This window comes from Prionailurus viverrinus, chromosome E3 (assembly GCF_022837055.1).
Source record: "Prionailurus viverrinus isolate Anna chromosome E3, UM_Priviv_1.0, whole genome shotgun sequence".
NCBI classification, from domain to species: domain Eukaryota; kingdom Metazoa; phylum Chordata; class Mammalia; order Carnivora; family Felidae; genus Prionailurus; species Prionailurus viverrinus.
This window is the reverse complement of record NC_062576.1, coordinates 25,998,244-26,023,919: the sequence shown is the minus strand read 5'-3', so window position 1 is coordinate 26,023,919 and position 25,676 is coordinate 25,998,244. Positions and strand designations below refer to the sequence as shown.

General features: G+C 45.4%; 2 protein-coding genes across 3 annotated transcripts in view; both read right to left on the bottom strand.

Annotated features, from left to right (window-relative positions):
- Window positions 1-1,034: 1,034 nt before the first annotated feature.
- Window positions 1,035-13,669, bottom strand: UMOD (uromodulin). Of its 2 annotated transcripts, XM_047839364.1 has the most exons (10): window positions 13,475-13,669; window positions 11,560-12,333; window positions 11,345-11,452; window positions 9,945-10,153; window positions 8,842-8,990; window positions 6,717-6,962; window positions 3,894-4,056; window positions 3,216-3,297; window positions 2,441-2,482; window positions 1,035-1,290 (listed from the first exon to the last, which is right to left on the bottom strand). In XM_047839364.1, exons 1-10 carry the CDS (start codon window positions 13,566-13,568, stop codon window positions 1,229-1,231), a joined length of 1,929 nt encoding a protein of 642 aa, XP_047695320.1. In that variant the 5' UTR covers window positions 13,569-13,669; the 3' UTR covers window positions 1,035-1,228. The 2 variants fall into 2 exon arrangements, with proteins under 2 accessions (XP_047695320.1, XP_047695321.1); XM_047839365.1 differs by lacking the exon at window positions 6,717-6,962.
- Window positions 13,670-21,215: 7,546 nt separating this feature from the next.
- The window catches only part of PDILT (protein disulfide isomerase like, testis expressed), a 42,617-nt gene continuing 38,156 nt past the window's right edge, over window positions 21,216-25,676 (bottom strand). The window contains exons 10-12 of the mRNA XM_047839367.1: window positions 24,517-24,695; window positions 23,012-23,101; window positions 21,216-21,575 (exon numbers count right to left, since the gene is read on the bottom strand). Coding sequence (XP_047695323.1) covers window positions 21,339-21,575; window positions 23,012-23,101; window positions 24,517-24,695 — 506 coding nt within the window. The 3' untranslated portion in view covers window positions 21,216-21,338. The remainder of the gene's footprint in view (window positions 21,576-23,011; window positions 23,102-24,516; window positions 24,696-25,676) is intronic.

Sequence of the window (25,676 nt, the reverse complement as noted above, 5' to 3'; positions counted from 1 at the left end):
CCCTGAGGTCAGAAGTTTCTAATAAAGCAACAGGGCCTTGGTCTGTCCTGAAAAGCCACAGCTGGACTTCCAGGAAGCAGCTGGTGTCAGGGCAGACATTTCCCATCACATTGGCTTCTACTGGCCCACTTGACACTCAAGTCCAGAGTCCTTGGAATATCTGGGTCTCCTGGGCCCAAGAGCCTCTTATTTCTGGTTGTGCCTTCAGTGAGACTCCTGGAGCCCCCCACCCCACCAACCCCTGCCTTGTGAAGCCTCCCTGGCCAATGGGGGTAGTGGGTCTTCTCTCCACTGCTGCTGCTGCTGTGGCTGTGTAAACAGGCCTACATCTTCTAGATGGAGAGGGACAAGTGCATTGAAGGAAGGAAGTCTGTAGGCTGTGTCAGTGCATCACCTCTAAAGATTGTGAGACTCCTGAACACAGGGACTGCATCTATCCTATTCACTGGTCTTTCCCCAGCTCCCATCATGGTACCTGGCACGTACTGGGTGTTCACATAAATGTTTTTGCAAAGCTGAATAGACCCTGTGAGGGCATCATTATTGGTCCCATTATACAGCAGCAGCAGCCCCCAGTTATACCTTCCGTTTCTACCATGCCTGCCACACTTGTAATCACCTTTTAGGTTCACTCCGTTTCTTGCCAGACTGTAAACTCCAGGAGTGGAGGGATTGTATTTTACTTGCTCACTTCTGTATCCCCAGAAGTGCCTGGCACAGAGGAGATGCTCAGCAAATATTTCTTGAATAAATGGATGGATGGATAGATGGATGGATGAAGCTCAGTCACATCATGTATTTTGTCTAAGATTACACAGCAGAACCAGTTAAACCCAGTCTCTCCAACCAGGGTGTGAACTCCATGAGTCCTGGGTTTTTTTTACCACAGGATCCTTGGCACTATGACCAGCTCCTACATATAGTAGATGCTCAATGAAAAATAATGAATGAATGACTTCAAAGACTGAGCTTTTAAAATTATTATTATTTTGCCACACTTTTTAAGGAGACATGGGACCTTATGTGCAGACACATCACAAGTCCCATTTTGAGAGATGGCAGAATTTAAAGATACAGGCCGTTTTGCAATAGCAAGGATCAAAGGCGGGGCAAGAGGAGCAGGTTGATTGAAGTGTGAGCTCTCTTTTCTGTGGCTGGAGCACTAAACTGCATCACCTACAGCCATCAGGAAGTGAGAGCCGCAGAGCACAGGGTTTCCAGCTGCCTATCACTGAGACATCAGGGTCAAGGAGGCCAACAGAAGCAGAGGCAGCCAGACCTTCAGGAACCCTGCAAAGAAAGCAATTATAGGGCTGCTGCTAACACGGATGTGTTTTTGTGCAAAACTAACATTAGGTGCCTCCTCTAGACTGACCAGTTAGGAAAGGATACCCTCTCTGGGCTGATCAGTTAGAAAAAGGAAACTTCTTTCTCTTGATCTGCTCTGAAATCCAATTAGAGAAAGGTGCCACTCAGAGTAGAAAAATAGAAAAAGGTGCCCTCTCAGGTGGACCAGATTGAAGAAGACAGTCTTTCCTCTGGCATTAGGAAGGGCATTGGTAGCCCCTCAAAAGGACACTGATGTGCAGGGCCCAACCTACTCAAGCATCCTTTGTAACCTTGAGATATTCACAGAGGAGAAGCCTCTTAGGAACACCTTAGATCTCCAGCTCCAAGGTCACTGGTACAGGGTTGGACTAGCTCAGGTAAAACACTAGGTTGGTGTAACAACTCCTTCAGATCTAGATACCAGGAGCCAAGAAGGGCAACAGTTACATTAATTCACTTTTCATCCATATTTTCAGACAAGTCAGTCAAAGGCCATAAAATGCCACCTGTCCCTGGCCTTTGTCATCAGAGAAGCAGAGAAACAGGGTTTCTTGTTTGTCTATTGTGTTCATCCTGGAACTATGCATTGTCTTTGGCATGTAGTAGCACTGAACATATATTTGTTACCTGCTGAGTGAATCCTGAAAATAGTGTTAGAGATAAATCACAAAGCTTCAGGAAGTGCCCAGGATGCAGATCTAGTGTGTGCATGTCTACTAGGTATAAGTTTGTTTACTGTGTGTGTGTCTGTACCTGCAAATATGCATGCATGCAACTCTAGCTGTCTGTGCATCTGTGTGTACAAATATGAATATATGCATGTGACCTGGTGTGTGTGTGTCTGTGTGTGTGCAAACATGTCTGGGTGATGTACATTCTGGGGTGCCTGTCTATGCATGCCTGTGTCTGTGTGCACATGTGCACTAGTGGAGGACAGCATACATATATGTGCATATGTACATCCCCAGGACCAGGCATTTCCACAGGTGTAGTCACCTCTTCAGAGCTCAGGCCAACCAGGCCAGGTGCTCCAGCACATCCTGGGCTTATAGATAAAAGCCCCAGGGGAAGGTTCTCGTGGATGTCCCCTGAAAAGGGGACCTGAACTTACCCAGGCTGCTGGAAGCAGCCCTTGAGACTACGGCCTGGACATCTGTAGATGGAAAGAGAAGGATCAGTGTGAGGAGAAGGCATGCAGTTGGCAAAAATCCTGAGAGAAAGCCCTTCAGTTTGCTCTTCTCCTTGCAGCCAGAGTAGTCTTTTTAAAACCCGGGCCTGATCATGTCATTTCCCTGCTTTTGACCTTTCAGGGGTTCCCCACTACTTTCAGGAGAAAGGCCCCAAAACTTAGTAACAACTGTAAGTCCCCACATGGTCTGGACCCCACTACATCAGCTTATCCTATACCAACATCCTCTTCTTTCCAGCCTGCCCGGCCTTTTCTCAGTTCCTCTAACAGGCTGGGCTATGTCCCACTACAGGCCCTTTGCCCATGCTGTACCCTCTGTACCCTGAGATTCCCTTCCCCTCACCCCTTTTCCCTGACCCCTCTTAGTTAATCCCTCCTCAGTTGAATAATGTCTGCTCCAGTGGTCTCTAAGTTCCATGTGAACCAGATCTGTGTCTGCTTTTGCTCACCACAGGATCCCCAACCACTAGTATAGGGCCTAGTACACAGGAAGCAGAAGAACAAATTTGTGCAACAGAAAGAACACATGACTTGGAACTGGTAAAAGGAAGACAGCTTATAGTCCACCTTGCCCCACAGAATTGACTTGCTCCAGTTCTGAACATAGTAAGATCCACATGTTGAGTTCTGTCATTCCTCCTCATCTCCAGAGAATATTCCCCACCAGGAGCATGGGAGGAGGGAGTATCTTTCTTACTTTTCCGTGTGATGGGACCCAGGTTCAGGACATGGGTTTGGTCTATGATGCCCCCACTGCGGAATCTGGTCCCAGAGCAGGTCTGCAGAAAGAGGGCAACAAAGAAACCCTTCCATGAGGGAGACTGAATGTGGTCCTGCCGTGGGGAATGGGCTGCACTCCTCACAAGGGCATCCTCCTGCCTCAGTCTGGGGCTTGAGGATGGTCAAAGCAGGGGTTGTCAGGAAATCTGCATACCTGGGCTCATGCCCCACCTCTACCATTTGTTAGGTATATGATCTTAAGCAAGTTACCAAAGTTCTCTGAGTGGCTCATATAAGGAACTAATAAAATTCCTCCCCTTTAGTTACTGCAAAGAATTAAAAAATTAACACAGATAAGGTGCACCTGGTGCTTTAAAATGTCAGCTTCTGTTATCAGAACACAAGCCTGCAGATAAGCCAGAGCATTTACCAGCCAGTTGCAATGCACTGATGTCGCCTGATTTCCCAACAGCTTAGGTCTCTTACCTGGCCACGCCCACCCCGTCTTACTGCTCATTCTATTCCTGGACTAAAAGAGAAACACAGCCAAAATGTTTATTTTCTTTTAGACCTTGTGGCCAGATGTCTTTGGTTATTGGAGATGGGCGAGGGAGAGGTCATGGCAAGCAGCCTGAGGGAGGAAAAGGCAACTCACAGGTTTGCATTTTTCATTAACAGTGTCGCACAGATAGACTTCACAGTGCAGATAGACCAGGTCGTAGTTCCCAGCAAAACGGAACATCTGGACAGAAAATCGGCCCTGAGGGGACTCCCCATTCTCCACCACCTGGATGGTTGAGTCCTTAGTGCGTGGACATCTGGGAGATTTAAGTCATAAAACATGGTTGGTTAAACAAGCACTCTATGGCCAAACTTCCTGCACTTGATCTTAGCCAAAAGGCCGAGAAGCAATTATGGCCAAACTTCTGGGTTCAACTCTCACTCCTCCCCCTATTATTTGCTGTGTGTCCTTGAGCAATTTAATCTCTCTGTGCCCCAGTCTCCCCGTGTATACAGGGAGTACTATTTGTAACCCATTTCATAAGATAGCTGTGAAAATTAAGCCAGTTAACTTTTCAAAGTGCTCACTATAGTATATGACACATAGTAGATGCTACATATATATGATGGTGAAGTAAAACTGTGGTCAGCACAGAGCTGAAACTATGTGATGAAGTCAGCTTGGTTTCCTAGGAAATGACATTCAGGATCCTTAGCTACCATTCCTTTGCTATCTTTTATGTAGGTGGTTCTAACTATAACAGTGGGCAACTCCCAAGTCCTGAGGGGCAATGACCAAATGGGAGTGTGTGTGTATGTGTGTGTGCCCATCTGTAAATGTACACAATGGCACCTAAACTCAAAACTGCACATGCAATGACTCATGTATGTGCTGGGCTGGATCAGGACATATGGGCAGACAAATTGGGCATCTTCTCTGCTATTTTACATGATTTACTCAGAATTGATTTAGGAGAGGGGCTGAATGCTGATTGCACAGAGGAAGAACTAAGAAGGGACCTCTTTGCTTTGTGTCCCCCACAATTCAGATCTGATTGCAAAAGTGCACACTCCACTTGGAAAAATAAAGGCCCTGAGGTTAAGGGGACCCACTGCCTGAAAGACCCATGCACACAACCTGAGCAGGGCATCCAGCCCCTCTTACTGTCTCCCCAGCTGGCTCCTCCTTACACATCCTGAGATGTTTGACATCTCTCTCAGACTGGTGGTCCCCAATCCAGCTCCCACACATGCCCAGACAGAAAAACAAAGGCACATCCAGCATTTCTTCCTGCTTCTTTTTCAAAACTTTCCAAGCGTTCCACAGCGTACATGTTCAACTGCACATATGCTCATTTCATATATGAGAACATGAATAGTCAGATGAGATGGCTTGTGTCTCTGGACAAAGAAACAGCAAAGCCAAGATGTGAACCCAAGTCTCCATGATGGCCCAATCAAGATCATGCCAACCCTTTCCCAATTTTTTTTTGCCTTACCTAGAAACCACCTTCATGTATGTTTTCCTGTGTTTCCCAACATCTGTATTATTATCTACTTACTATTTTCATCAAATACATGTAAATTTTTATTGGAATACATCAATTTTTTCAGAAGAATCTTCAGATCCTGACCACAAATGGCAAACCAGTATTGCTTGCCATAAGCAAAACATGACCATTTACAGATAAATACAAAGTAAAACAGTGCTATTAAATTTTAGTTAGCTACTGTCACAGCTAAAGGCCCTAAAACAGACTTCTGCTTTCTTTCTGCTGCAAAGGGGATTAGCAAATAACAGAGAAGTGTAAATGTCAGATGAGCACCCAACTGAGACTTTTCCCTTGATGTAATTAGACACATTCTAAGAACTGAATCAGGAATAGGTCACTGTCTTCCTGACTATGCTACTAAAATTGCAAATGCCTCCCCCCTTTTCCTGCTTTGGGTTTTTCCTGTAGCTCCATTACCACTGACATGCTATGGATTTCATCTTGGTTAATTATTGGTCTCCCCCCACCCCTTGGAATATCAGCTGTATGAGGGCATAGAGGTTTGTCTGTTCTATGCACTGTGTTATCCACAGAGCCTGGTACACAGTAAGCTTCCAGAAACATCTGTTCCATTTTGAATGACGGTGTGAATTACTTTCTCACAGTGTGGCCCATGGTTCTCCAATGCCTCTGGAGTAAAAAGCAGCACTTCTGTGTCCTCCCTTTTACAACTGGCCCTTTATTAACTGTCTCCAGTGCACTCCTCCCAGCCAAGTCCTGCTTGCTTGCCTCCTGCCTTGGGTGGGTGCACCTTTCAGTCAGGTTTCTTAACCTTTTCTTGAGTCCTGGACACCTCCAGCCTTCTGGTAAAGCCCATGCATCCCTCCTCAAAAATAATGGTTTAAACACATAAAGTACCTAAGATTATAAAGGAAACCAGTTAAATTGAAGTGTAGTTCTCAAAATATTCAAACATTTGATATATATATTATATATTTACATATCTATTATAACAATTTTTTAACGTTTATTTTTTATTTATTTTTGAGAAACAGAATGTGAGTGGGGGAGGGGCAGAGAGAAAGGGAGACACAGAATCCAAAGCAGGCTTCCGGCTCTGAGCTGTCAGCACAGAGCCCGACGTGGGGCTCAAACTCACAAACTGTGAGATCATGACCTGAGCTGGTCAGGATGCTTAACCGACTGAACCATCCAGGTGCCCTTTTACATATCTATTATATATAAATACATACTGATAATACATTAAATAATTTCTAGTAGAAACTGTAATATTCTAGTAACTGAAAAGTATTAACATGTGCAAATGTCCTGCTAATACTTTCATGATTTGTTGCCTATGTTCATAGTGGATGGTAATGTTAGATTTTCAGCTAGAGATGAACAAATATAAAGATGTACTTTTCCCCAAATCCCAATCCAGAGATTGCCCTGTTCTTCCCTGGAATTCCATCCAGGAGCCTCACCTGTCCTGGATGATGAAGTACCTCAAGGGGTCTGTGGCATTGCCGCTGGGTGTGGCATAGCAGTTGGTCATCAGCAGTGCAAACCGGGACAAGTCACCCCCATCCAGCATGGTGCCCACGTAAAGAAAGGCCTCTGTGGCCAGGGTCACGGAGGAGCCTTGGTAGGGCTGTGTGTAGGCAGGGCTCTGGAAGAGTGCCATCCGCACGGTGAACATGCCTGTCCCACCCACGCTGATGTTTAGGGTGCTACAGGGAGAGACGGGCTGGTGAGAAAACCAGATCTGAGAACAGCAACACATGGCCCACCCTTTCTGGTCTGCAGTCCTGGGCAGTCCCTGGTAGCTCTCTGCATTTTTATCCAGCAGTAGGACTGGAACCCACCACCACTGCAATGGTTGCAAACTGCAATGAGCAGACGTGCGTCACCTGAGGATCTTGTTGAAATGCAGGTTCTGGTTTGGTAGGTTTGGGTCAGGCTTAAGGTTCTACATTTTTAACAAGCTCCCACGTGTTGCTGTTGCTGCTGATCCATAGATCACATGTCTACCTCCCTCACATGGTAGCCCTTGCCTTTAAGAAGTGCAATAAACAAATTCTCAAGGGAGTCACCTACATTTCTTCTTTGGTCTCAACCTGGAACTGTTGAAAGGGAGACTATGAGTCCTACAGGCCTAAGTCAGAGTTCTGGTTCTACCTACAGCAGAAGACAGGGGTTTTGTAAATTTGTAAATTTGTAAATTTATTTGTGGTTACAAGTAAACCACACTGGAAATAGCTGCACTGATGTAGACTTCACAGGATGAGCCAATAAAGGACATTGTAAGACTGATACCTTAGAAACAAGGTGTATGATAAAAGCGCAGTAATGCAGAAGTCCATGTTATAAGTGAGAAGTGGGTTGTTGGCTTGGACTCAGATTTGGAGTAAGGCAAGATTCCCAGCTCAAAGCAGAGACACATCTGCACACAGATGTTTTGCTCCCTGAAGTCTGTCAGGCTGAGACATGGCCACCACGTTGCTTCAGTGAACTGCTTGACCAGATGATGACCCATCCAAAGGCAGACAATGAGTAACCTTCTTCCCCCAAGTAAGCCAGGCACCCTCATCAGTGCCTAGTGCCCTTCCCCAAGTCTGGTTGGCCCAAAGAGCATGTAACCATGGGTGAGCTTCACAATTAAGGCCATGGTAGAGTGGGGACTCTGGGCCTGATGGCCTGGGTTTGAATCCCAGCTCTGTCACTTACTAAACTCTACTTTCGGACAAATTCCTCAACCTTCTCTGAGCCTCAATTTCCACATCTGTATAATGGGAATAATAATAAAAGTAATACCTATACCTCTTAAGGTGCTTTAAGATTTCACTGAGATTTCCTGTAGAGCTGTTAGCACAATGCCTGACATATAGTCAGCTCTTCATAAATGCTTGTTCTAATTACAACTGTAATTTTTCCAACATCAGCATCATTGGCTTGTGAGTCGTCCTACTCAGAGATTTTCAGTTTTATTTGGCAACAGGATCCTTTTATTATTTTTTTAAATAATAAAACCACATGTGGCACCCATTATAGGTGGAACGTCTCTGGTTCACCTTGTAGGCATCCCCAAAGGCACTTCCTTAAAGACCCTGAAACCCCAAGAGGCATAATTTTAAATCCCTCTTTAGTCAACTCCTTCTTTTTACAGAGAAGGAAGGAAACAGAGATTCAAATATGGCATATGATTTATGTATCATATAAATAGCAGGTCTGGACCAGGAGCCCTCCCTCCTTTCGTCTGGTCCAACCACCCTGCCCCTCTGATAAGCTAGAGGCCCTAATATTTGATTTACATATGCAAAGCACTATTGTGCTTCTAATAAAGTACTGCTAAGTCCATTTCACTGAAGACCATCACCCAGGGTGGGGCTATCAGTTTCCAAAGCCATCTTGTTAGTATGTGACAGAGCCTGGATTTGAATCTGGGCTCCAGTATTCCCAGTTGGGCTGTATTCCATTGGGAATGCTCGCTCCCAGTACCCCCACCCAGCTCCTTATGGCTGGCAGTTGACAGGGAAACTGAGGACCTGGTGGTTAAGGGGTCGTGGGGTGGAGCCAGCCAGGGACACCGGGGACCCTCTCTGGCCACACCTGACCATTGGCTGCAGGGAGGTCTTCAAGCTGACTTTCATGTCCAGGGGGTAGGAGCATGCAAAGTTGATGTTGATGTTGAGGTCACGGATGATGATCTCATCTGCCAGGTAGAGGGTGTTGCTGTACGTGGCATGGGTTTCATTCCTCTGTGTTGGAGGGTGGGAGTGGGAGAAAGGGGCATGAGAATCTGAGTAGGACTCAAAACCAAATGGGTTTCTCTAGCTACCTGTGAGCTGTCCTCCCAGCTGTCATAATCAAAAGTTATAACAACAGCAGCCATCTATGAGCATGCATCACGTGCTAGGTCCTGAGCGAAATGTTCCTCCGGCATCACTGTATTGGCCCCTTCAATGACCCTAAGCTCTACTATCTCCTGCCTCATGATGAGGAGATGGGGCTTCATAGAAACTGACTAACTCTGAGTAACTTGCCCACAAGATGTGGGATCTAAGAGCCTGGGCTCTTCCACTTAGGCCATGTTTCCTCTCTCATACACTAAAAAGACTAAAAACCATGTCCTGACTCATTGTTAATGCTGGAATTTTAAACGCTACATGCAGCAAATGAAAACTTCCTTCTTCCTTTCTTTTGTCTTCTTTCCTTTTCTTTCCGGGGGATGAGGGAGTTGGGGAAGCAGTGTTCACTCAAACATTGACCTCTGGGTCCCTTTTGAGGAGGTTTCTGTAGGTGAAGTCCTGGTTCTCTAGACACCAGTGATGCAGACCTTGCCTCCCAGGATCACCCAAGATAGACAGACCTGCTTCTGAGCCCAGTGCCAATACCTACTGGCTGAGAAGAATTACTTTCCTGTATAGGCCCTTCTGTTCCCATCTGTAAAATGGGGAACTGTCATCAGGATCATTCTCTTTATTTGAAGCTAACATTTATTAAGCACTTACGCTGTGCCAGTCACTGTCCTAATCACTTCACATACAATAACTCATTTAATCCTCTTAAAAATCCTATGAAGTAGGTACTATTATCCCATTTTATAGTTGAGGAAACTGAGGCACAGCCAGGCTCATACAACTGGGAAATGATAAAGCTAGGGCTTGAACCAGGCAGTGCTCTCACCCTGTCCCACACTGACCAGCACATACCGTCATCACTGTCCCACAGGGGCCATCCCTGGCTGGGGTCACCACAGATATCCAGTCCCGGTCTCCCCTCTCAATGAAGCCTGAGCACTGGCTGTCACGCAGGTACATGAAAACTTTCTCAAAGCCCAGGTTCTTCAGCTGGCACTTGCTCAGGGACACCTTGATGTTATTGGCCCCACACTCCAGCCTGCGCTCCAGGTGGGAGAGATCTGAAATAGGCAGGGAAGGTGGGATTGGAAGCCAGTGACCACAATTCGGGGTCCACCACATCTCCAGGCCCTGGGCCCAATTGGTTGGGCTATCCACCACCTAGAGGGCACTCAGATTAGCCTCTGTCTGTTCTTACTGTGGTCTTCCCTATCAGAGGGACTGAGACACAAGATTGGACTCTGAGAATCACTGGATGGATTCAAGTGGCCATCCATCAGCCCCTTGTTAACCTTCTATGTGGATTGTATACAAATGAAAACATTTTTGATCTATTCACCCCCCAGCATTAAATACATTGAATCTCAGTAAGACAAAACAAAACAACACATTAATTATAGTATCTTTCCATCCTTTCTATATCAAAGAGATAGTCCTCACTAGTTACTAATGTTTTTAATGCTCTGCACTTACTAATTTCCCTTTCAAAACAACAGAATGCAGATATCAGGCTAAGTGTTTGGGGAACAAAATAACATCTAGATGGATTTTTTTTTTTACTTTAAAATTGAAGTATTACACAGCTGCTAGAATTTAATAATTTTCTTTTCTTGTATTCATTTTTACTGTTACCTTCTATCGAAGGTGTTACTTGCCACAGATAGATGCAGTAGTGACCATCAATGTCCCAAGTTTATTTCAAAGAAGAAGGATTCAATCAATTTAAAGAAAAACAAGTTACTAATAAAAATCCCAGTATAAGCTAGTACTTGCATAAAGAAAAATTGTAAAATTGGAACTTGGATGTGACTAAAATCATGACTGAAGTTTGGGAGATACTTTCCTGCTTCAATCATTGTACATATGGGGAATCTGAGGCTCAGAGATGGCCAGAGCCCTGCTATGGGTCTTCCAGGGGTCAGTGGAAGAAACCGCAGGCTGGTCACCAGTCCTGTGTTCTTGGGCTGCAGAAATATGGCTTAGGTAGTCTTTGGCCAACAGGTAACAGCTTCCCCTGTCCTGCTGTGGTATGGGAGCCTCAGAAAGAAGGTGGGGATAAGGAAGCCCCTAAGCTCTGGGAGCTTTGGGGCCAACTAAAATGAGACCAGGAGCCTAGAGAGCTTCTTCTGGTTTTAATAGATATTACTGGACCTTCTTTTCACTCAAATTGGATGATATGTATCACACAGGACTATGTCCCTCCCCCAGTTGCTGACATTTCTCAACACCTTGCCTCCTCCCACTGGCCTCACCAGTGATGTTGAAGTCCTGTTTGCACTGGCAGCTCCATGTGCCATCATCCATTTTGCAGTCCTCGTCTATACTGCACTCCTCACACGTCCCCAACACAGAGCTTGGGTCTGCAGAGTCACAGACACAGACAGTCAGCAGGGATGCTCCCCATGCTCCTGTGGTGCCCACCCAGGCCTGGAGTGGAGGTGGGGGTGGGGGGAAGACACCCACTCACCTGTGCAGTAGGCCAGATAGCACTCGGGGGGCGCGGTCAGGTTGTAGACGTAGTAGCCGGCACAGGCCTTCACTTGCACAGGTGCGTCCCACAGGCAGCAGTGGCCCCTCCAGTGGGCGCAGGTCGTGCGGCTCACGATGCCCTCATCACTGGACGGGTGCGTGCCGTTGAGCCACATGGGCGCAGCCGTATTGCAGCTCAGGACCGGCACGCAGGTCTCGGCCAGGCGCACGCCGCCCTGCCCCACAAAGCGGTACCAGCCGCTCAGGCCTGAGTCACAGGTGTAGCCTGCCCCGTACTCAGAGCTGCGCCAGTACTCATCCAGGATGTGGTGCGCCTGGCATGGGTCTACGCACACAAGCGTGTCGCCCTCAGGCACGCAGTCCAGTCCTGGCCCGCAGGAGCCTGGGGAACACTCACAGTGCCACCCATCACCCCAGTAGCCAGCGGGGCACACGCATGAGTAGTTGCCTTTGTGGTTGACGCAGGTGGCCAGGGCGTGGCAGCGGCTGAGTCCTGGCTCAGCACACTCGTCCACGTCGGTGCAACCCAGCCCAGGCATCAGGCGGAAGCCATCAGGGCAGGTGCACAAGTAGGAGCCCAGCATGTTCACACAGATGCTGTCCTCAGAGCAGTTGTGTGCCCCAGAAATGGCACATTCATCCAGGTCCACGCACGTAAGGCCGTCACCGGTGAAACCCACCTGGCAGGAGCAGGTTGTGGCAACCCCATCCTCCATGCAGGTGGCATTGCTGTGACATTCAGAGCAGCTTCCTGCGGACAGAAGAGCCCAGCCTCAGAGTAGGGACAGCTGGACCAGTGGTCACCAAGAGAGTCCTCCTATATCCCTTTGGGTACCATATTCTTTAGACTTGGTCCCTGGAGGACTCCCTCCAAAACAAATAAACAAAACTCCCCTTATGATTGCACTGTGCATTCTTCTGTGTTAAGCATTGCTTTCAAACTGTGTCTTCTTTTAAAATATCCATGTTTCTACATCCAGAGGAATAATACAGAGTTCTTGACACTTTGGTAGGATTTAGGTGACCCTGTCACCCCTTCCCCACTTTTGAACATTTAATGCCTTTCGCTCAGATCTTCCCTGCCTCTTCCCTAAAGACTTCCCCAACTCTCCCTGACAGGGGCAGTCACACTTTGTGTGACATCCTCCATGACAATAAAAGCCATAAAGATAATGAGCTGTTGTTTATTAAGCACTTAAATTGGGATGTGTGCTTTTCACTCATTATCTCATTGAATCTTCCCCAATGGCCCCTAGGGGATTGCTTCTGTGTTTACCCTTATTTTAAAGATGAGCAAACTGAGGTTCAGAGGGTTTAAGCCATGTGCTCTGTTGGTAAAAGCCGGGACACAAACCCAAGTGGCAGGACCACAGAGTATATGCTCTTAACCAGGACCCTGAAATGGCATTTACTGTGCCCCTGAGTACTCCAGCTCATGGGAGGTGCCCAGCTCCCTTTTCCATGGAGAAGCTGAAAGCTGCATGAGGGTGATGTAAGACCCAATGGAAAGACCTCTTAAGAATGCAAGGGGAGGTATTTGGGAGCCACTTAGGTGTTTTAAACCTCCTGTGTGGTTAAGTATGTTCCCGACTTTCCAGTAAAGTGGCAGGGGACCTTAGTGGTATTCTAGACTCTTGCGATCTAAGAACCACAGCATTAGCATCACCTGAGAGCTTGTCAGAAACGCAGAATTTCAGGCCCTACCCAGGACCCACTGAATCAGAGCCTGCATTTTAGCAAAATTCCCATCTGAGTCCTATATACATTAAAGTATCAAACTGTATTTAGAGTAAATCAAATTCCAAGCATGACAGGAGAGAGAGCATGACCTCCTCTGCTAATAGTGGCATTGTTCCCTACACACACACACACACACACACACACACACTTACTTGCTTCTGAGGTCTCAATGGTGACAGCTGTTATGACCCAAGAGGTTACCACCACTACCATCCGCATCAGGGTCAGAGAAGAAAGCCGCCCCATTCCTTCTGCTCTTCACAGCTACTTCTGATCTGGGGAAGACCTGCCCAAAGACAAGGACAGGTTGACCCCCTGGGTTTTCCTCCCAGTCTGTGATGCCTGGAGTCCTGTGAACAGAGATGGATGGGATAAACACATGATCTAACTCCCCTCCCCACAGTTGGGAGGAGTGCTTTGGTTGTGCACTGCACAGCTCCAGAAGATGCCATTTATATGAACTACAAAAAGTGTGCAGTGCTGTGGCCCCTGCTTTGGTGGTTTTCTCATCTGTGACCCCACCTTTACTCCCACCCACATGCCATCCTCTGCTCCCCAAGTCTCAGTGCATCTGGAAGAACTGAGTCTCATTTGAAACAGGAAGCAGCAAGATAGGGTAGAATGTTCTGGACTCACCATCATAGGAGGCAGTTTTAACAGCCAACTGCTGATCCCTGCTGGGAAACTTTCAGCTTGCCCAGATCCATTTATTTATTCAACAAACATTTATTGAGTAGCTACCTTGTGCCAAACAGGGAGCTACACACCAAAGAAAACAATGAACAGGATAGGCAAGATCCCTGACTTCATGCAACTCACATATCACAAAGAAATAGCTTGAGATAAGAAACTTGAGAGGCGATTAACCCTCACAATGGATTTTAATGTTTCCAGAGCAGTCACTTATTATTTCACTCAATTGGTGAAATAATCCTAGGTGGGTACTACTAATACTACCCTAATTTTTCCAGCAGCAAAGTAGGGTAGCATGGTGGTTAAATGTGCAGGACTTGGAGCCTGTAACAGGGATCCAAATCCCTGTTTTACCAACCACTAACAGTGTGACTTTTGGCAAGGTATTTCATTTCGGGAAGAATTAGTTTTCTCATCTATGAAATATGGGTCATTGCTTCCACAAACTGAGTGCCTGTGATGTGCCAGGCTTGGTCTGAGGTCCCTGTGATCAAAGAACTTGTGTTCTAGAGCGGTATTTTCCAAGCCTTTATGACTAGGATCTGCTATAAAGAAAATATTTTTTGCCATAAATCGGTACAGTTGTTGGGGCGCCTGGGTGGCTCAGTCAGTTAAGCATCTGACTTCAGCTCAGGTCATGATCTCACGGTTTATGAGTTTGATCCCCGTGTCAGGCTCTGTGCTGACAGCTTAGAGCCTGGATCCTGCTTCAGATTCTGTGTCTCCTTCTCTCTCTGTCCCTCCCCTGCTCACGCTCTGTCTCTCTCTGTCTCACAAAAATATATTTCAAAAAATGTTAAAAAAAGTTAAATTGGTGCAGTTGCTTGTGTATGTGCCTGCACACACACACACACACACACACACACACACACACACACACTAGAAGTTTTATTAAAAAAATTCTTATCGTTACTGTGTACATTGCTTGTTGACATTGTCTATAGTATTTAGTTAAAAGGAGATTTTGGATATAATCCACAAATTATTTCATGATCCACTAATGGGTTGTGATCTATACTTTGAAAACACTGTGGTGGGTAATAACTGACTGCATATTGTCATGGGTATTAACTAAGATGATATATTCAAAGCAGGACCTAGCACAGAGCCAATGCTATTGTTCACTGCTATATTCCCAGTGCCTGGTACATAGTAGACACTTAACTAACATGCATTGAATGAGTGAAGAAATAGTAGTCATTGTTATTAGAAAAGCACAGAGCACAGCCTCAAAGAGAGGGAGACTGGCCAACCAGAGATAATGAAGCCAATTATCAACAGAGGAAGGACTCACTCTAGGTCTGACCCTAGTGTCCAGTCTCTTGATTTTCTTCCCCCTTCTCCCAAGCAGAATGGGAATTAGAAGACAGCTAGGTGGGAAGAAGTGGCTAGAAGAAGAGAGAGCTGTAGATAGCCTTACCTGAAGCCAGAAAGGTAGAATTAATCTGTTTACAAGTATTTGCCTCCTATATATACATCTACCCCTGGCTGGCAGTCTTTCCTCCAATTATCCTCTGGTTCTGTTTCTTGAGATTGTTTTCTTGAGGGTGGAATATTTTCCCCTTTGGGCACAGTGTTTTCCTTTCCTAGGTTGCCAGGTTGTTGTTCTTTTTCCTAATATGTAGACACCCCAAATGATTGACATTGGGGGTCAAACTTGTGCCTGCAAATACAAGGCCTCTGTTTTGCACCTTTTGACATAAAGAGATTCCTGAGTTAGAAATTAACTGCAAAAGCAGTGCCAATGTACTAGGCTTTTTCTTGCTCAATGAGAAGGACAAGGTGGACTCAAGGAGCCAAGCAGAGGCCAGTATCCCAAGCCAGGCTGTCCTGGGAAGAAGAGAGGTGTTTTTGTTTTTGTTTTTGTTTTTGTTTTTGTTTTTGTTTTTGTTTTTGTTTTTGTTTTATTTGAGAGAGGAGGCAAGACAGAGAGTGGATGGTTGGGGAGAGAAAATCCTAAGCAGGCTCCATGCTCAGCAAGAGCCCGACATGGGGCTGGTTCCCACGACCCTGGGCTCATGACCTGAGCCAAAATCAAGAGTCAAATGCCCAACCTACTGAGTGACCCAGGAGACCTAAAAAAGGGGTGTTTATTGTCCCCATTAGGACATGTACCTGTGGCCATTTGGGTTCCCTACCCTGGAGAAGGCACCCTTTAGAAGCACACTCCATCCTCACGGGCTCAGCAAGCTCTTCGATGGTCTAGGCATGGCAAGAGAGGAGCTGAAAATACTTGAAGGTCAGAGCCAGAAGATAATTCAGACATCACTGCACCAGACCCACTCTGTGAAACAAAGATTCTGAGTTCCCATGAGGACAGGCCCCTTGGGAGGTGGATAACTTCATGACTGGGTATACTGACTTTTGAGTCAGTTGTTCTGGCTCTTGATCAGCCATTTATAGTGTGCCAGAGGGCTCATTTCTTAATCTTTCTGAGGTCATTTTTATTGTCTGTAAAGGGGAAGTGCCCATCTCCTAGAGTAGTTATGGTGATTAGAGGAGAAGATGTAAGGACAGACATGTAGTAACAATTCTACCCGCGGAAGTCACTGCCAATGCTGCTTTGCTGATGGACAGTCACAGGGGTAGGAAAAGGGAGAGCCCGGGCTTGACTCCATGACTCCTGACCCAGGCCCATGTAGATGACAGTTCAGTCTTAAGAGTCAGTCCCACTGAGAAAAATTGAATATGTGTGAACTTGGACTGAGTAGGAAATGAACAATGACCCACTGCATGTACTTTTTCAGGATCTTTTTCATCCTTTCTCATTTAGTGGCAGGGTAACCATCAGCACTGTGTACTCATCTCCACAGGATAATTTTGTAGGAGTGAAATTTCTGGGTCAAAGAAGTGGTGCAGTTTTACGAATTTTGATACTTCTTCCCAAACAGCACCCCAGAGAGATTTTTAAAAATTATTTTATGGTCCCACCATAGTACCAACCCTGAACATTGTACACTTTCTTCTATCTTTGTCAAAAAATAAGTGAGAAATCTCATTATTTACTTTTGCAATTCTTCAATGAAAGGAGAAGTCATTGTCTCTTCATTTGTTGGTTATTTATTCTTTTCTAAACTGGCAGTTTGTTTGTGTCCTTTCCTTTTTTTTTTTTCCTCCTATTGATTAAGAAGAAAATAATCTTTTTCTCCATTTTGGATTGGGAATATCATTTCTGGTTGTTGCAACTGAAGCCCTGTCTAAACCCACATCCAGGTATCTTTAAGATTATCTAAAAGATCTAAAAGATATCCAAAAGATTAAAATGGAGGCTCTGGGTGGCTCCTGGAGTTGTCTGGGCAAAGGCCACGGGCAGGACCTTTGTGTTGGAGACTATTCATAAATCCAATAACCATATTTTTCTAATTTCTCTGATGCTTTTACATCTTGGGGCTTTGCTGACCGTGGAGGGACTGCCCCTCCCAAGCTAACTAAGTTCTACAGATAGCAGTGGGCTGGCCTGAGATCTGCTTTTCATATGCAAACCAATCACCCAGAGTCCACTCCCACACCCTCCTTTGCCAGGACCCCTCACTTTCAGGGCCACTATTCCCTTGCCCTAATCACCCCAGTGCCAGAACCAGACAACCAGGGATGATTCCCAGGATTCCCAATTCCCACTTCCCAGGGCCCACTGAAATTTATTCAAACTAGCCAGTCCTAAACCTGCTTACCCTGCCTCTCCTCTTCCTTCCCATGGAAACCACAAAAAAGGCTCTTGCTCATCTTCCCCCCTCTCCCTTGACCTCCTGATTGACCTTGTGTGCCCCCTCCTGTTGGGATCTGTGAATATAATAAACTGTGTTTTCAATGGCATCTGTTTTCTCATCTATTGGCCTTGCAATACCTGAATAATAATAAAACCCACATTTTAAAACAATAAGCATCACCTGCACTCAGTGCAGCTGGATCGTCCTGTGGTGTTTCTCTAGTTGGATGTTTTTCCACTCTTTCTTCAAAATTCCCACCCTTTCTCAGCCCCACACATTTAATGACATCACAGTGTACTCATGGGAGCCAGTAAGCAATGCCTCCCTTGTCTTCTCCGTCTTCCTGTCTCTGGACTCATCTTCCACATCTACTCTCCTGTCATGATGAGGCAGCATCCTTCTTCCTGCACTGATAAGCTTTTTTCCTCACCTTCGCTTACTCCTTCCTCCTGTAACTTCCTCTTCTTGGAGTCACTTGAGAGTATTCTCATCTGCTAGTCCCTTCTATAGAAACCTTCCTTTGACCCCACACTCCCTCCAGCCACCATCCTATTTTCCAACCTTTCATAGCCAAACTTCACAAAAGGTTTATCTGCACACTTTCCACTCAAATTCACACTGATATGCTTCCTGATCTGCCAGCTCCATTGACTTTGGTCATCAAGATCACCAAACACATCCATGTTGCCAAATTCAATCACTTTTTTTTTTCTTTATCTTGCTTCCGGAAGAGTAGTCAAAAATATTTGTTTTTGAACAAACGTTACTCAATTTATCAGAAGTTCCCATTTTCTTGGAATGCTCTTCTCTCAACTTTTAAGCATGGGTAGGAGACTTGATCTTAATTATCTTGACAGCTGTCACTTACTAAGTGCCTCTCTTGGGCCAGACACTGTACTGAATGCTTTTATGTTTATTGTGTCATACAATAATTGTTACAACACATATTACCAATAAGACTGTAGGTCAGAAAGATTAAGTTGCTTCCCTGAGATTACCCAGCTAGCCTGTGTTAAATCCATACTAAAGTGCATATCTTATTCAGATTTACTCCTGTGATGCATTGCACTCCTTGGGGATAAAAAACTTTCCATGCTTAGCAATGAAAGGTAGGTGGTTTTGGGTCCTTTTTTCAGGTAATGAAGCTAAATTGTGAAGAAATTTGAAAAATTGATTAAACAGAATACAAAGGATTTTTGTGAGAGTGCTGTGTATTGGGAGGGGGTAGAAAATGAGTCAAGGGGAAAGGCCTTTCCAAGAGAGGGTCACCACCAGCCTTACCTATAACTGCTTATCCCAATCTGAGCCCCCACTTCATAAGGCCCCAAATACACGTGGGGGACTTGTAGGTAGCACATCCATTCTCTGGCTGGTGGCCACTTAGGAACTCTGTTGCATGTGATTTATTCCTAGCAGCCTCCATGAACCCCTCCTTTGACCGGCAGCCACATAGCCTTAAGGCTGAGGCAGGTGAGTTTCACACCATGTCCTGAATACTAACACCTGCTCCTGTTGGGGCAGTCTGGCTCAGGTGAATTCCAGGGCCCCAGGCTGTTCCCTGCTTAGTCTGGATGTGGACACGCCAGGTTTGGGGGTGGGAGAAGGAGGTATAGGAGCTGGTTCAGGAGCCTGAAGAAGTATAAACAGCCTTTCTCTCACATGATAGGTGGCAAGTAGAAAGGCCTAGATGGCTTGCAGAGACTTTGGTCGGTAAAATAATATGCCCCCTTTTTCAAGAGGAGCTCTGTTGCCACTTGGCCAAAATGATTAACACAAATTAGCAGCATGAGTCTGTGGTCAGCAGAATAATGACTTCCCAAGATGTCTGTGTCCTAGTCCCCAGAATCTGTGAATGTTACCTTACATCGCAAAGGGGACTTTGCAGTCCCATTAAGTTTAAGACTTTGATATGAGGTTATCTGGGCAGGCCCATGAGCTAAGGGATCCAGGCAGCCCCCCAGAAGCTAGAAAAGGCAAGTCAAGGGATTCTTCCAGAGGGGACTAACCCTCATGACACCTTGACTTTGGCTCAGTGAAATTAACTTCTGATTTCTGGCTTCCAGAGCTGTAAGAGAGTAAGTTGGTACTTTTCAAGCCACTAAATTTGTGGTAATTTTTAAGAGCAATAATAGGAAACTAATATAGAATCTAATTTGGGTCTCCAGGCAACACTGTGTCAGCACCTGCCCCTTTTGGGATGACAGTGAAATCATGTATCTCAGAGATAGGGTGCTGGCTGAAATCAAATTTTATTTGATCCATGGATATTTATTACCTGAGCACCTACTGTGTCCAAGCAGCATTCTAGGCGTTAGGAATACAGTGGGGAAGAGAATAGATATATCTGCTCTCCAGGGACTTACCCAACAGTGGGGGAATCAAGCAGTATATTAGTGCACAGCAAAACAAGGTGCTTTCAAATGTTGGTATCTAGGAAGCCCTCTTTGAGGTGGTGGCATTTGAACTGAGGTTTGAAGGATAAAAAAGACATCTGCATGAGGATCTATGGGAGTGCATCATGTGTGCATTTAGGCAGAAGGAACAGCCATAAGGAGACAAAGCACTTGAACTGTTCAAGAATAGACAGGAAGTATGACTGGAGCCTAGAAAATGACAGAGAGAGAGAAGGGAACAGAAGAGATCTGTGGGGCCAGAAATTTCTAGGCCTGGAAGACATGGTGAGCAGACCAATCTTATTCCAAAAGGGATAAAGATGCCATTACAGAGTTAAAACAAGGTAGTGTTGCAAGCTTTCAAGAATATGGCTTTTTAAAAGAATTTCAGCAGCTTTATGGAATAGGGGTGAGGGGTGGGCAAGGAACTACAGAATGGCAATAGAAACACCATTGGAGAGACTTCCTTGGCTGAGAATGGTGGGTGGAGGTGGAGGGAAGTGGGTGGAGTCACATGGAGGTAAGTGGCACGTGTCAGTGGACAGAAGTGGATGGAATCAGTGCAAGTGGGTGGAGTCACATGCGTTGGTAGAGTTACTTTTAGGGTAGTAAGCAAAGGGGCTTGAGGATTATCCTAGTGCCTTGCTGCTTAAGATAGTGGGTCACTTACTGAAACATAGTAGACTGGGGACATGTTTGGGGCTGGATCTCTTTCTTACTGTGCTAAAATACAGCCTAAACAAATCAGTCCACTTCATTTGTAAGTTTTAGCCAAACTCTGGGGACTCCAACCTAGTGAAGGTGGTGTGTAGAGTGGTTAAATGTAGTCTCTGGAGTGAGAGTGCCTGGGATCATATCTCAAGGGCTTTCTGGCTATGTGGTCCTGACTGGTTGCTTAACCTCTCTTTGCCTCAGATCTCTCATCTGTAAAATGGGGATAATGAAAGTAATGTGAGAATTACATGACTGTGTGGCATGTTGTAAACACTCATGAAATGTTTCAGTTATGGCTTCGCTTGCAACCCTGAATTCCAGGCCAAACAGCTTTTCTAAGGCAGCACCAACCACGAAAAAGAGGTAATGCAAAGAACAGGGCCAAAGACTTTCAGGAGTTTTTAATTATCCAGCCTCCACCCACTGCAATGATATATCATTTTTTTTAGAGCAGATCCACTTAGAAAATGATGCCAGGACCTGGAAAATGGCTCTTAGCTTTGGAGAAGCTACAGTTCTTCCTTCACTTTTGGTTTCTTCTCTTCTTTTGGAGGTCCCTTTGGCTTAGCCACTTTCTCCTCCTCCTCCTTGGCTGGTTCCTTTTGCCCAGCTGGCTCTTCCAACTTTGTCACATTCTCTATCCCAGGCAACTTCTGGTCACGTAACTCTTTCTTGATAATAGGTACTTCCTTTTCCTCAGCTAATGCCTCCTCTTCTGTCACTTTACTTTGCTCAGTAGACAACAGCTATTCAAGAAAAGAAGGGAGGGAAGAAGTAGGATAAAGAAATAAAGAGGCAAGACATATGTGGTAATTGTGATTATAATTACCAAGTCTTCTTTTTCGGGAAATGCTCAGAGAGAGGCACTTGGAGCATCCTCATAGATGCCAGAGCCCAACTGTGGTTTTGCCCCTCTGGAAAGAAAGCCCTTGTGGAACCTCCTTCCTCCACTCTAAGGCCACACGTGTGGCTTCACCAGCTCTAACTCCAGGGCTGGGCATGTGACCCAGGCCTATCATGAATCCCTATCCAGGACATTTCCTAGGACTACTAAGAAGTAGGTTCCTGCTTGCTTTTTTTTTTTTTAATGTTTATTTATTTTTGAGAGAAAGAGACAGAGCACGAGTGGGAGAGGGGCAGAGAGAGACACAGAACTGGAAGCAGGCTCCAGGCTCTGAGCTTTCAGCACAGAGCCCGACCACGGGGCTTGAACTCACGAGCAGTGAGATCATGACCTGAGCTGAAGTCAAGTGCTTAACCGACTGAGCTACCCAGGCACCCCTTTTCTTTCTTTTTTTAAAAAAATTTTTTAATGATTACTTATGTTTGATTGATGGAGAGAGAGAGAGAGAGAGAGAGAGAGAGAGAACAAGAACAAGTGGGCAAGGGGCAGAGAGAGACTGAGACCCAGAATCCAAAGCAGGCTCCAGGCTCTGAGCTGTCAGCACAAAGCCTGATGTGGGGCTTGAGCTCACAAACCATGAGATCATGACCTGAGCCGAAATCAGATGCTCAACCAAATGAGCCACCCAGGCACCCCTAGGCACTTGCTTTTTAAGCTGGGAAGATATTAGTTTAGAGCTGTGGGGAAATCTTTGACCCTCCATGGGGAAGTGACTGCTTGGGAATAAGGCCAACAAAGGTAAAACAGAGATGGGGAGACAGAAAATGAGTTTGAGCTTCTGAATCTACCTGATGTTCTAGCAGTTATATGGATTAAGTTCCCATTGTTGCCTAAACGAAAGAATCGTGTTTCTGATATTTGCAAACGAAAGGGTCCTAACTAATAGAGATGGCACCTTCCTGCAGATGGCCTCACTGAGGCAGGAACACGATTCAGAGAGAATGGGGATTGTCATCTCATCCATTAGGAAAATAATGCCAGAGAGCTGGATCCTGTCAAGACATCTGGTTACTGACTCAGGAACAGAGGCCAGGGAAGCAACCTTAGGAGACCTCAGAGCCTTTGTCTTTCCCTTCATTTCTAAAGTCTGCCATTTCTACTTCCTTGTAATAAGTGCCCTTGAAATAAAGTCATCCAAAATGGGTAGTTGTTCACCGAGTCGTCAATGATCTCCAGAGTACAAGATTATGGGACTCTTGGCACACCCTCTCCTAGTCCTTTGAGTTCTTGATGTTCTATGTGAGACAGAATAATCCAGGTACTGCTGTTTCACCTTACCCCATCCTCATCCTCAATCCTGGTCTTGATTTGAGTTTCCAGGAAGTCAGAAAAGCCCTTCAGGGTATGTTCTCCCTTATACAATACAGCCTAGGAAGAAAATGGAAAAAGGTCAAGACAATATCCTCTTCTTGCAAAATATTCAGGGATTGCTATGTAAGATAAGTCCAGGGTCAAATCCCTAACAACCTGAGTACAGGGAGTAGGTTCTTTAACCTCTCTGAGCCTCCATTACCATGGCTCTAACATAAGAATAATAAAAACTCTTCCACCATAGGGCTATAATGTAGTGCTTCAGAGCACGGACCTCGGAGCATACTGTCAAGGTTCAAACCCTGTTTAACCTCTCTATGACTCAGTTTTTCTATCTGTAATGTGAAGATAACAACAGTACCTACCATATATGTTGTTATAAGAATTTATTGAATTACTATATGAAAAGCACTTAAAACAGTACCTGACTCATAGTGAGTACTACATATAGTTGACATTATTATCATAACAAGAAGAATAAGAATAGTTCTTATTTTACAAAGTATCTGATCCATGATCATTGCTCAGTCAACACTAGTTCCTTTTCCTTTTTTTAGTCTTTAAGAAGATTATGAAGCTGTTTACTGCCCACTGGTTGTCTAAACTCCCTTTCAAATAACTAAAGATTAAGATACCTCCACCCTCTCAACTCAGCCTCATTTTGTACCACTCCTCCACATGCATCTTCTGTACCAGAAGGATGGCATCTCCTTCAGAGTGCTATGGCCACCCTTCTGCCCACATCCTCGTGCATATTATACTTCCTATGTGTAGTTCACATCCCTCTTCTAATCTGATTTAAATCCTCAGCATTCTTCAAAATCTCATGTCTCCATGAAATATCTGCCTTCCATAATCTGTCCCCTTCAATTCCAATTGCATGTAGAGGTGGGCCGACGTCATGACTTCTCTCCCACACTCAGTCATGCTCTTCTTGGGAGCAGGAATCTTGGCTTGCTTTGTTTTGATGGACACCCTTCTCCAGGTGCCAAAGCAGAGCAGCATGGAGAGTATGTTCCATGACATTGATGATGCTTGCTGATTATAATACTGAAGTGTAAAAGACATTAACTGCTTTTCTATCATGTGATCTTCCTTCTTCTCATAGCACCCCACCCTCAATATTCACGTAGAAATTCTCCCCACCTTATTCCATATAGTCTGGGTAGAGCTCAGCCCCAGTACCAGAGGAAACTGGGCCTGACTAATCAAGACACTCACATCAGCCTGACTACACTGACTGGGTAAGGGAAGAGCAGCTAACCCAAGCTGGACCCAGTTACAGCAAGTCTTGGGACTTGTGGGGAAGCTAATGGAAAACACTCTTCAACCTGAACATGAGAGGATAATAGGGGCTTGAGCTGAGGATGAAGCTGTTTGGGTAGAAGGCAGAGCTGGAGATAGGGAGAAACTGGTTCTCTGATAATGACATAATGGCATTTCCAGGTATGTGGGTCCCAAGAGCTCCTCACTTGTTGAGAGTCGGTGGGGAAGAGCCTGAAGAAGGGGTACCGGTCCAAGTACATCAGCTGAATGTCATTTGCCATAATGTCAATCTTGGCAATGGTGACTGTTGAGTGGTTTTGATACTTTCTGCCCAACTCCTGCAACACTGGGAAGAGTTCCTTACACTTTTCTGACCAGGGTGCATCTGAAAGAGAAGGGCCATTGCTCAAGTTCACACTAATAAAACTGAAAGTCAATACTACCCCCATAAACACCATCACCATATTTTACTAATGGTTCTGTTGCTTTGCAAATTGCACTCTTTCTTTTAACACCGTATTACATTATTTTACATTTCAATCACAGCACCTGGTCATTATTAAATAAATTAGAAAAAAACTGATATAGTCCCCTTCCACCCAGACACTAACACTTTAAGCATGCTGGAACATTTTCTTCTATTCTTTGTTTCTCCTTTGACATAGCTTTCCACTCCAGTTGAAGAGAAAAAAAAAAAACAAGAAAAATTTTTATGCTAGATGATTCCTCATGTTCTACCAGAAATCATGTGTGTGTGTGTGTGTGTGTGTGTGTGTGTGTGTGTATGAATATGAGAGAGAGAGAGAGTGAGAGCACAAGAGTTTTCCAACAGAAGTTAAGCTCACAGTCCAAGGTCACCCAGGTAATTAAGCAGAAAGTGGGATTTGAAGTCAGGCTTCTTTGACTTGTGACTATTATAGTACACTGCCTTTTAGTCCCATGGTAGAGAATGTACCTAAGAGGTTGAACAGGAAGTTGTAACAAGTACAATGACCCCTGGAAAGGGGACTTCCTTAGGGACAGTTCCTTTAAGCTTTGAGTCTGGCCCAAGCACCTAGCCCTCTGGAGAGAATCATGGACCAGCTCCAGCACGGAAAGAAACTGAACCTTCCCTGCTCTTTGTGGTCGCATTAAAGTTTCTGGCTCTGTGGGAGGGGTGGCTTTCAGGGCCCTGACACTCTACATTTGGATGATCATCCCTCCATTTACAAACCAAGTGCCTCCATGACCATCTGCTCTCCCTGCAGCTCCCCTGGAGCCCAATGGGCCCTGGGTTGGAACAGGAGGGGGCATAATGGTCACAGTCCCAGGGGGCCAATCTGAGAGGCCTGCTTCCAAGAAAATGAGGCTGCTCTTGCCTTTTACC